Raw genomic sequence first — 10,728 nt, forward strand, 5'->3', positions numbered from 1 at the left:
TGCACTGGTGCAGTGAGAGAGCAGCCAAAAAAAACCCTTCCCAACTAACTGGACTAAGTGCACCAGGGAGGCGGCAAATTTTAATGGCCTCCCCATCCCCAGGAAATCTTTGTGCCATCCAAAAATATGTCCCCGAGGATTGCGAAGCCCTCAGGGACATAATCTTGGAGGGGGCAGAAGGCTTCCTGGAGAACAGAAGGACATTTTTTTTAAAAAAAAATCTATGCTGGTCTGTGGCCGTAATAAAGATTGCTTACTTGATTGATTGAATGACATCAAAAATTGCTGCTTGTGCAGTGCAACTGTGCAGTTTGCTGGGAAGTGCTTTTATGCTGCTCTCTCATTCTACTGGTACATCCTTGCTCTATATGACAGCCAGTGAATTTACTAGGGGTGTGCATTTTGGAATGTTCTTGTTTTGATTTGTATCCGAATCGAAACACCCCTGTTTTGTTTTGTACCCAAATTTTCTGAATCTGAATCAGCCATGTTTTGTTTTGTAGCCAAATTTTCCAAATTCGAATAGATCTGGATTTTTAAAAAGGGTCCCAGGGCAAAAGGAGTGGGCGGTGGTGGTAGTGTCCAATGGGTGGAAGCTACCACCCAAATTTCAAATAAATTAGGCAAAGGGCTGATATTTGGGAATTTTTAAAGTTTACACATCTTTAAGAATTTTCCCATAGGGAATAATGGGGATTCCAGCAAATGTATCGCTTCAAATCAAGGGGGAAGGGATGACCCAGAGTGGAGTGTGGTGGGTGGTAGTGCCCAATTGGGGCAAGGAAACTTCCAGAATTATCTCAAAAGAATTAGGAACATAGGAAACGGCCATATACTGAGTCAGACCATTGGTCTATCTAGCTCAGTATTGTCTACACAGACTGGCAGTGGCTTCTCCAAGGTTGCAGGCAGGAATCTCTCTCAGCCCTATCTTGGAGATGCCAGGGAGGGAACTTGGAAACCTTCTGCTCTTCCCAGAGCGGCTTCATCCCCTGAGGGGAATATCTTGCAGTGCTCACACATCAAGTCTCCCATTCATATGCAACCAGGGCAGATCCTGCTTATCTATGGAGACAAGTCATGCTCAGCCACAAGACCAATTCTCCTCTCCGTTGGGCAAAGGGCTGATCTTTTGCGAATTGTTGAAGTTTACGTGTCTTTTAAGATTTCTCCCATAGGGAATAATGGAGGTTTCAGCAGCCCCATAATTCCACTTGGGGGGCACTGGGGTTGCCCAGAGCGAGGGGTTGTGTAGTGCACATAGGGTGCCAACCACCTCCATACCCACAAGCCCTTAGGGTACTGGGTTTTGTGTTTCTGAGGTGTTCATTGTAGATTCTCTGGTAGCATATGAGATTTTCAGTGAAAAACAAGAATCCACTCTCATATGCTACCAGAGAATCTACACTCAGAACACCACAGAAACAATAGAACCCAGCACCCCATGGGTTAGCAACCCTTCCCCTGGCCAATGTGGGGTCAGTAAAGAGTGGCAAGAAGCAAAAGAGCCAATGGGGAACAAGGAGGGAATTGTCAGCAGGTCAGCCCATGCTTTAGGCCACCGATCGGAAAGCTGGAAGGGCGGGAAATTCAAAGAGATGTCAAACACAAAATGGAGACTGACTCAGAGATCACTACAAAATGGAGGTCCGAAACAACAAAACGTTTTGTAGCCGAAACACGGGTGTTTTGTTTTGTATACAAAACTTTTGGGTCTGGAAAATGGGTGTTTTGTCTTGTCTACAAAACACCTGAAACAGGCTGTTTTGGGTACAAAACGTTTTGTATCCGAAACATTTTACACATCCCTAGAATTTACTATTTTCAAAAATAGCTACCAGAGCCAGGCACACTACTCTTGCTGCACCAGTACAGGTAGGCACTTCCCAGCTACTCCTTTCAGGGGCCTTGGTGGCAGCAGCCCTGTTACTGAGGTAACTATCCAGATTCTCCTTTACAAGTATCTCCCACAAGCCAGCCCACAAACCTGTTCTTTGAACCAAGGGGGCAATCTGGTTCAAACCCGGACTGGCACCCCCTTTTGGAGACTGGACTGTCTAAAGCGGGCTGGCTCAGTGTCGATCTTGGCTTTATGTCGAGCCCGGCTTGCACATCCCTATACCTCAAAAGCCTATTGGGCATGATAAGAGCCTGTCCATAACTTCCTATGCATGTGCAATAATCATTACAGTCTGGAGTACTCCCCATTAGGGGTGTGCACGGAACCGCGGAGCTGCGGTCCGGCACTGGGGTGGTGGGGTCCATTAAGCGTGGGGGGGGCTTTACTTACCCCTCCCACGCTTTCCACACTCTGCTGCCGTATTTACTGTAAAAATTGCTCCTCCGATGGCTCCTCCTCCGATGGCTGCTCCGTTTTAAAAAAATGGCTGCCCCCTTGAAGCCCCGGCCCCCTGCTGCTGCTGCCCGCTTGAAGCCCCCTCCCGCCTCCTTAAATCTCGCCCGGGCCCCGAGATGACTCTTCAGAAGCGGGCGGCGGGGAGATGTCCTCCCGCCCCCTTCCCTGCCGGGCTCAGGCTGCAAAAGACTTTAGGAAGGCTTCTGCGCGCACACACGCAGAAGCCTTCCTAAAGACTTTTGCAGCCTGAGCCCGGCAGGGAAGGGAGCGGGAGGACATCTCCCCGCCGCCCGTTTCCCTGCCGGTCTGCCAAAGTACTTTTACTTTTGCAGACCATCAGGGAAACGGGCGTCCCACGGGCGTTCCCCCTGAGCCCGGCAGGGAAGGGGGCGGGAGGACATCTCCCCGCCGCCCGCTTCTGAAGAGTCATCTCGGGGCCCGGGCGAGATTTAAGGAGGCGGGAGGGGGCTTCAAGCGGGCAGCAGCAGCAGGGGGCCGGGGCTTCAAGGGGGCAGCCATTTTTTTTAAACGGAGCAGCCATCGGAGGAGGAGCCATCGGAGGAGCAATTTTTACAGTAAATACGGCAGCAGAGTGTAGAAAGCATGGGAGGGGTAAGTAAAGCCCCCCCCGCCCTTAATGGAACCCCTCAAACTACCCTTCCGAACCAAAACCACCCCGTGACCGGACCGGTCTGGAGGCCTTTAGAATGGCCTCCGAACCGGTGTGTGCACATTCCTACTCCCCATGTTCCAGAAGGGCTCTGCAAGTTTTAAAAGACAGTGAGGTGATTCTTACGATCAACAAAAAGTGGGCTAAGGGAGCCTAGCCCACATTTTGTTGATCGTCTGCTGGCACCAGAGCTGCACAGCTCCCAGCAGCAAACCCCACTAATTCCCCCTCCCTTTAGCCGAGGTTAGCAGAGCGAGCACTCCGCTAACCCTTTTTTAAAATCATGAGTTGCACCACAGCAACTCACTAGGAGACCCCTGGCGGGGAGGCTAAATGCAGTCTCCCAGCTCGGGGGTCTCTCCAGCATGCCCTGCGTGCTTGTGCAGGGCACATTGGAGCTTCCGAGGGCCACACAGACCCCAAACTCCCCAGCCCCCGCCAGCTCCGTAACATTTCCAGAGACTGATGGGTCACCTGTGAGCAGAGCGGGCTAAGCCCGTACTCCTCGCAAACCCCATCTTGGCGGTTCTCACTGATCATTGTGTGGGTCATTGTTGTGGTTCAGCAGCATCACTGGCTAGTTTACAGGATATTCCCCTTGAAGTGTTATGAAGAGCAGCTCCCTCAGTGCAGCCTTCCTCTTTTATTAGCATGACACCTTAGACTTACAATCCTGCAGTCATTCTTAGCTGGGGACTACCGTCCTTCAGACCATTTCCCACTAAGGACTGACTGAACCCTTCTTGAAGTGAGTGATTGGGCTACTCTTTCATGATGGGAGTGTTAAGGATGAGGCTACTGTCAAAATGATTCCTTGAGGTAAAGCTTTTTAAGATTCCATTGGCACAAAGCATCCTTTTAGAATTTCTGTTTCTCCTTGGAGCCTGCAATTCTCTTTTAAATTTCACTTTGAAGAAATTTCACCATTTTATAAAAGTGAAATTTCAAGCAAATTTCACGGTTCCTCTGAAGCACCTCAACATTTTCAAGGGAAGTCAAGTTTCAGTAAAGACAAGTGGGGGTTATGTATGTCCCTAATTTTTATCTGTGAAATTTTGGAGGGCATGATCTTCTTACCACCATTATATGAGGTCTTTTAAAACCACATTGGGGAAGGCAGACAATAGGGATGCGCACAAAACCTTTTGGGCAGCCACGGGGCGTGGGTGGGGGTCGCAGGTCTTTACAAAGAGGCAAGCCAGTCCTTACCTGCTCCTCCGCCACCACGCTGCCCCACTCAGTGGCCATTTGCATTGTCAGTATGGTGTTGACACAACCATCCCTAGCAGACGAGCTGTAGGGATTGAAGGAGCTTGCCTGGCTTTCCCAGAAGATGAGCCTCCGCACCACCATGCTGCATGCTCATACAAGCAGTGGTGAGGTGAAGAGAAATGCTGGGAGAGGGAGGACTTCCCACTCCCACATCTCAGGGTGCCTTGGGGCATGAACACGGTGGCATGAGCGACCACTTCCCACCCCCACACCCAACTTACTGCTGGAAATGGCGGTGGGCTGGGGGAAAGCTATGTAACCTGATAGCACTTGCCCAATCGCTGGCCACAAGTTCCACTGAAGATGACTAGTGGCGATTGCCACCGACGATTGCCAGCCAGACGATCGCTGGCCACAGGAGCCACAGGTTCACTTAATCTAGGCTAAGCACCAGGTTAAAAAATGTCATGGGGGCCGGACCACCAGTGACTTTGCTTTATGTCTTTTTCATGCTTGCTCCCCCACCCCCCCCCCAAAACCCCAACAGAGCAAAAGGTTCTGAATTATTTGCTTTATTTTATTGTTATTCCAGCAACAATGGAGAATCAGACAGAGATCAATCACTTCATACTGATGAGTCTAACAGATCGAGAGGAACTTCAGAACTTCTTGTTTGCCCTCTTTTTGATCCTCTATCTAGCAACTGTGCTAGGAAATGGCACCATTGTGTGTGTGGTAGTGGGGGAGCGCCGGCTTCACACTCCTATGTATTTCTTCCTCAGTAACCTCTCTTGCCTGGACATTTGCTACTCTTCAGTCATCCTTCCCAAGATGCTCTCTGGCTTCCTCTTGGCCCACAGAAGAATTTCCTTTATCGGATGCATCACCCAGCTCCATTTCTTCCATTTTCTGGGCAGCAGTGAGGCTCTTCTTCTGGCTGCCATGGCATACGATCGGTATGTGGCAATCTGCAACCCACTACACTACCCAATAATTATGTGTAGGCACACGTATATTCTGTTGGCAGCCGCCACTTGGACCATGGGGTTCTTCCATGCCCTGATGCACACCATAATGACCTCCCGACTACATTTCTGTGGACCAAATATCATTCAACATTTCTTTTGTGACATCAAGCCGCTTTTGAGACTGGCCTGCAGTCGCACATTGCTCAACCTCAGCCTCCTCAACATTGTCACAGGGTTAATTGTCATTATTCCCTTTTTTCTAACACTCATCTCCTACCTCTACATCATCTTTTTCCTCTTAATGAAGGTCCAGTCACACAGTGGGAGATGGAAGGCCTTCTCCACCTGCACCTCCCATCTCACAGTTGTAGGTTTGCTCTATGTGCCAGTCCTGTTCAACTACCTTCCACCCTCCTCAGGAGACTCACCACAGAGAGACATGATAGCCACCCTCATGTACAGTGTAGTGACCTCTGTCTTGAACCCTCTGATCTACACTCTGAGGAACCAGGAGATGAAATCAGCTGTGAGGAGAACCATAGGCAGACTACTACTCTCTTTAAGAATGTGAATGATAACATTAAATTTATTATTCTATATTGCTGTTGTTTACAGTGAGAAATTGACTTAACAATGAACTCAAGTAGAGCATATCCAGGGATAATGTAACCCACAAAAGGGCTGGCTTTTGGTAGTTGAAAGACAGAGAGATAAAATACAAGTCAAGACACAGCTTTCATTCTGTGGGTAGCATCTGTTTCATCTGTCCACCTCACATGTTAATGTGTGCTCTCTGGAATGCTCTTCCAGTGAATGTCCACTCTTTGATATTTGTGGCTGCTTTAAAAAAAACAACACTAAAGACTTTTTTATTTGTTCAGGCTTTTACCCCTTAGGGCCTCCAGGTCTCTCAGGTCTCCTGCTTCTGTTTGTGCTTCTGTTTGTCTTTTTAATGTTTTTGTTTAGTTTTGTTTTGCTTTTGGTGTTTTATGGTTTTTACTGTTTAACTGATGTTAAGGTTTAAAATGTGGTTTTTATGCATTATTTTCACTTTTGTAAATCACCTGGGGATGCCTTATGAAAAGCAGAATAAAAATTGAACAATAAATAAACAAACAAACAAAATTAAGAAAGAATGTCTGGGACAAGAAGCAGGGGCAGACATGATGAGGAAAATTCCTCATGGAGTCTCATGGAGATTAAAAGAACAAGTGAGGCCCAGCTTGTACTCCCCTCCACAACTGAACAATTTTGAGTAATTTCCCTCGTCATATTAACCATAGTCTTTACTGAAATTGCTCAAAGGCGGTAGAAGGATTACCCCCCTGAGATTCAAAGCTGAAATGTTTTGGTGACTTTTTGGAGAGGACGAAAATCTACCTCTTCCAAAAAAATGACCCATGGCTGCAGTAAGCATTGTGATCACCTGTTGCTTTTGCCTGTATTGTTTTTATTGTTGTTTGTAAATTGTTTTTAATAACTCTTCATATTTTGGTTTGGAGAAGCATGCCTAGATGATTTTTATTTTTTAAAAGATAAATAAATGGGGCATCCATGTTTGAAATATACCTCTGAATATCAGGTATGGGAGAAAGCTGTTACCTTCATGTCTTGCTACTGAGCTTTCTCAGAGGCATCTAGAATCACAGGGAGGAATGCACCTACAGTTCCAAACCCCCGCTCTGTGCAGTAATCTACTGCCAGAAAAATCAGGGTGCAGGGCTAGTTGGGTCCTAGCTCTGATGCAGCAAGGCTCTTCATAAAACCACGCAAAGAAAGATGGAATACTATTTCTCCCACCACCCCCTGCTCTCCTGTCTGCATTCAGAAGACAGAGAGAGCATCCTCTCTGCAGTCAGCGAGACTGCAGAGAGGAGGAGGAACTGGCTGTGTGGGCTTCCTTCTTGTTTGAACTACAGTCAACACAGCCAATCATGGAGGGAGAGAGGAAGGAGCTTCCTTCCTCAACTCCAGTACGGCCAAATGCAGCCTCCAGGGCTGTATTCAGATGGAATGGAGGCTCTGTGGACCTTTGGTTTGGGGCAGTTAAACTGACTACATACTGAGGCTTCAAATTGGAATCTCCTGAGTGTAACCTCTGGTTGTACAACAGTCGGGACTGGCGTTACACACATTTGGACTTAATGGTAAGGTAACCGCAGGTCCCTGCAACTCCAGTCCCCTGTTATGTGTGAATGTGGCTAAAGTATAATGCAACAGAATGAAACACAATTAGGAAATGTGCTGGTCTTTTTTCACTGCCTTTAAAAATCCCTACCTTTCTAATGTGTTTTTCTACCATCTCAAGTGTGCATAGCAATTGCTCTCTCAAGTGTTCACAGCAATTGGCCTCCAGTGTATGGAATCATATTTTGTTCAGAAATCATCAAACCACTTTATACATACAGATGTTCTGTCTCAGCTGAGCCCTTTTGCACCTAGAGAGTATTGCCCCCTAATGATTTGATGACTGCTAGGGAGAGATTGCATACTCCTTATTTATAGCCTTGTAGATTTATAGTCTAGATTTCAATGGCACGAGGATTATGGTTCTTGCATTGAATGAGTGGAATGACCTATATTTAACCTCAGTAATATATTTTTGAACTAAGTGGGGTCCTTGCTTGTTCAAATCTGAGGTAGTAGAGACCTGTAAATACGAAGGCTCCAGATGTCCTTACAGACTATTCACATTACTGTAACCATTAACTGGATGGTAGACATTCTGCTTTAAAATAATTGTATCTTCAAGCTCGGATACGAAAAGTGGGTAAGTACTCAGTATGGGCATGATATTTTATACAACATTCAGGGAATATCACAGACCAGATAATTAAAAACAAAACAGAATATATTAAATGAATAACAAACACATAAGAAATCCCAATGGATCATTATAAATACAAAAATCAAGACTTTATATTTCTCTGTAGAGTTCTAATGTATGTTTAGTGAAGCTGCTGATAATATATTCCTCAATATTTCTTTATACTTCCAAGAAGGACCATTATTAGGCCATATTTTGAGACTCTTGTCATTATAATTCCTGCAGTGATCTATAGCAAATCCATCACGGCGAATTCAAATCTGTGATGGTCACTCGTTCAGAGGGCTTTAAAAAAAAATAGTTTCTGCAAATCCATGGAGAAATAGATGAAATTGTAGATGAATTTATAGCATTGAGACAGAAATGGCACTTCTATTTTCAGAGTATATCAGCTGTTGGACATACTCATAATGTCATGCTCATCATTTTCATGCCACCTTCAGAAGACAGCTGGTCTTATGAACAAGTTATTCTGAGTTACATGGGTCATGGTTTGACCCAACAAGATAATCCAGAAAATGCAGTGCATTTAAGGATATATGGAGGGCAGGCTGTATTTCCCTGGTTTCCAGATGGGTACATGGCTCCTTGGAGAGCTGCTTGTGTGGCTCTATGAGCCATGTGGCCAGAACAGGAGAGGTCATCTGGAGGGAAGATAGGTACAATCATGCCTCCCTACCCCATCTTCCCCACTGGCTTGACAGTTGTGTGAATGACCTTACAGTGTGGCAATGGCCCTCCTGGGTTTCAGACTTACCTCAATATGACAGGGACTGGACCTCTGGTGTTCTGAATGCAAAGCATGCTTTCTATCACTGAACTACAACCTTTGTTTGTCCCTTATTTCATTAGCCGCAATGCCTAACATAAACTGTTTTTATAGGTATAGTCACAACTAGAAAAAAAAATGCTGGATTGGGTGACATTCCACACATCCATTTTTTAAAACCGCCCAGAGACGAAAGTTTGGGGCGGTATACAAATTTGATAAACAAACAAATAAATAAATAAATAAAGATGGCCAAGGATGTGTTTGCTATATATTCAGGAGCCAATTCATCACTGTATTTGAACTTAAGCATGAATTGTCCCAAGATCAAATTGTTCTACGGAGTATATCACTAAATTTCACCTAAAGCACAAGCACAAGTTGAAGACAAAGATTAATGCTTGGGGAAAACATCTGAGAAGCTTCCATAAGATGCACAAATATTCTTTTGGGAAATATTCACAAACCCATTTGGTGTGGGTTTGTATATACTTACTAGGGACTAGAGCTGAAATGAAGTGTCTGTTATTTATGCTGTCTGCTCAATTTCTAAACATTTCAATGAACTTTTGCTCTTGTGGAAACAGTGATGGAGAACAAGACAATGGTGAGCAAGTTCATCTTATTGGGCCTGACCAATCTTCAAGAACTGCAACATTTCCTCTTCCTTTTCTTCCTGCTGCTATACCTCTGCAGTCTGCTAGGAAACACTACCATCATCTTTGTGGTTCTGTCTGAGCCTCGACTTCACACACCCATGTACTTCTTCCTCAGCAATCTTTCCTGCCTGGACATTTGCTATGCTACAGTCACCATGCCCAAGATGTTGGCTGGCTTTATAGTAAGGCCTCAGACTATTTCTTTCACTGGGTGTCTGGCCCAACTCCATTTCTTCCACTTCACAGGAAGCAGCGAAGGTGTTCTTTTGGCAGTCATGGCATATGACCGCTGTTTGGCAATATGCAACCCTCTACGCTACACCATGATTATGAACAAATATGTTTGCTTGTCACTTTCAGTGGCCACTTGGACCACTGGATTCTGCCATGCACTGATGCACACCGTGATGACCTCCCAACTGCACTTCTGTGGCCCAAACCTTGTTCAGCATTTCTTCTGTGACATCAAACCCCTCTTGAGATTGGCCTGTGGTAGCATCAAACTCAACATCAGCCTCCTCAATATTGTGACTGGCTTAGTTGTCATGATCCCTTTCATCCTCACACTTCTCTCCTACCTCTATATCATCACTTTCCTCCTCCTGAAGGTCCAGTCGCGTGAAGCCAGATGGAAGGCCTTCTCTACCTGCAGCTCCCACCTAACAGTTGTGGCTTTGCTCTATGTACCTGTCCTGTTCAATTATTTGCCCCCTACCTCTGGAGACTCACCACAATGGAACATGCTGACCACCCTCATGTACAATGTAGGTGTTTCAGTACTAAACCCCCTTGTTTACACTCTGAGGAATAAAGAGATGAAATCCGCCATACAGAAAATGCTGAACAGAAAAGTTATTCACTGATCAAATGTAAACTGAAATGGGGTGGAGGAATGTCTGGCCATTTATTGGGGCACAACATAGCTCCAATACAATACTGCAGAACATGATCTTAACCATATGACAGAAGAGCCCTTTTAACATGCTCTGTATAGTGCACAATCTGTGTATTGGGTCAGAGATGTGAGGAGAGCAACAATACAATAATGCAGAACATGATCTGAGCCATGTGACACAAGAGCCCTTTTAATATGCTATGTAAAGCACACATGTTTATGTGCACAGAGATCTGAATGAATATATAGTTATTCACGCAATAGCTGACACGTTAACACAGTTCGTAGGCAGTTCATATAATGTATGCAGTTCAGACCCACCTGTGCCACCAGGCACACCATAGCAGTCACACCCATGGTATTTCTCAAAAG

At 45.6% G+C, this 10,728-nt stretch overlaps 2 protein-coding genes across 2 annotated transcripts; both read left to right on the forward strand.

Moving 5' to 3' along the window:
- The first annotated feature begins 4,835 nt into the window (after positions 1-4,835).
- LOC128331800 (olfactory receptor 12D1-like) lies at positions 4,836-5,777 on the forward strand. Its single transcript, XM_053265691.1, has one exon. The coding sequence runs from the start codon at positions 4,836-4,838 to the stop codon at positions 5,775-5,777; it is 942 nt and encodes a 313-aa protein (XP_053121666.1).
- A 3,614-nt stretch (positions 5,778-9,391) lies between these two features.
- On the forward strand, positions 9,392-10,324 carry LOC128331207 (olfactory receptor 12D1-like). The gene has a single exon (XM_053264559.1). The coding sequence runs from the start codon at positions 9,392-9,394 to the stop codon at positions 10,322-10,324; it is 933 nt and encodes a 310-aa protein (XP_053120534.1).
- Positions 10,325-10,728: the final 404 nt, after the last annotated feature.

The sequence above is a fragment of the Hemicordylus capensis genome, chromosome 6 (assembly GCF_027244095.1).
Source record: "Hemicordylus capensis ecotype Gifberg chromosome 6, rHemCap1.1.pri, whole genome shotgun sequence".
Taxonomy (NCBI): domain Eukaryota; kingdom Metazoa; phylum Chordata; class Lepidosauria; order Squamata; family Cordylidae; genus Hemicordylus; species Hemicordylus capensis.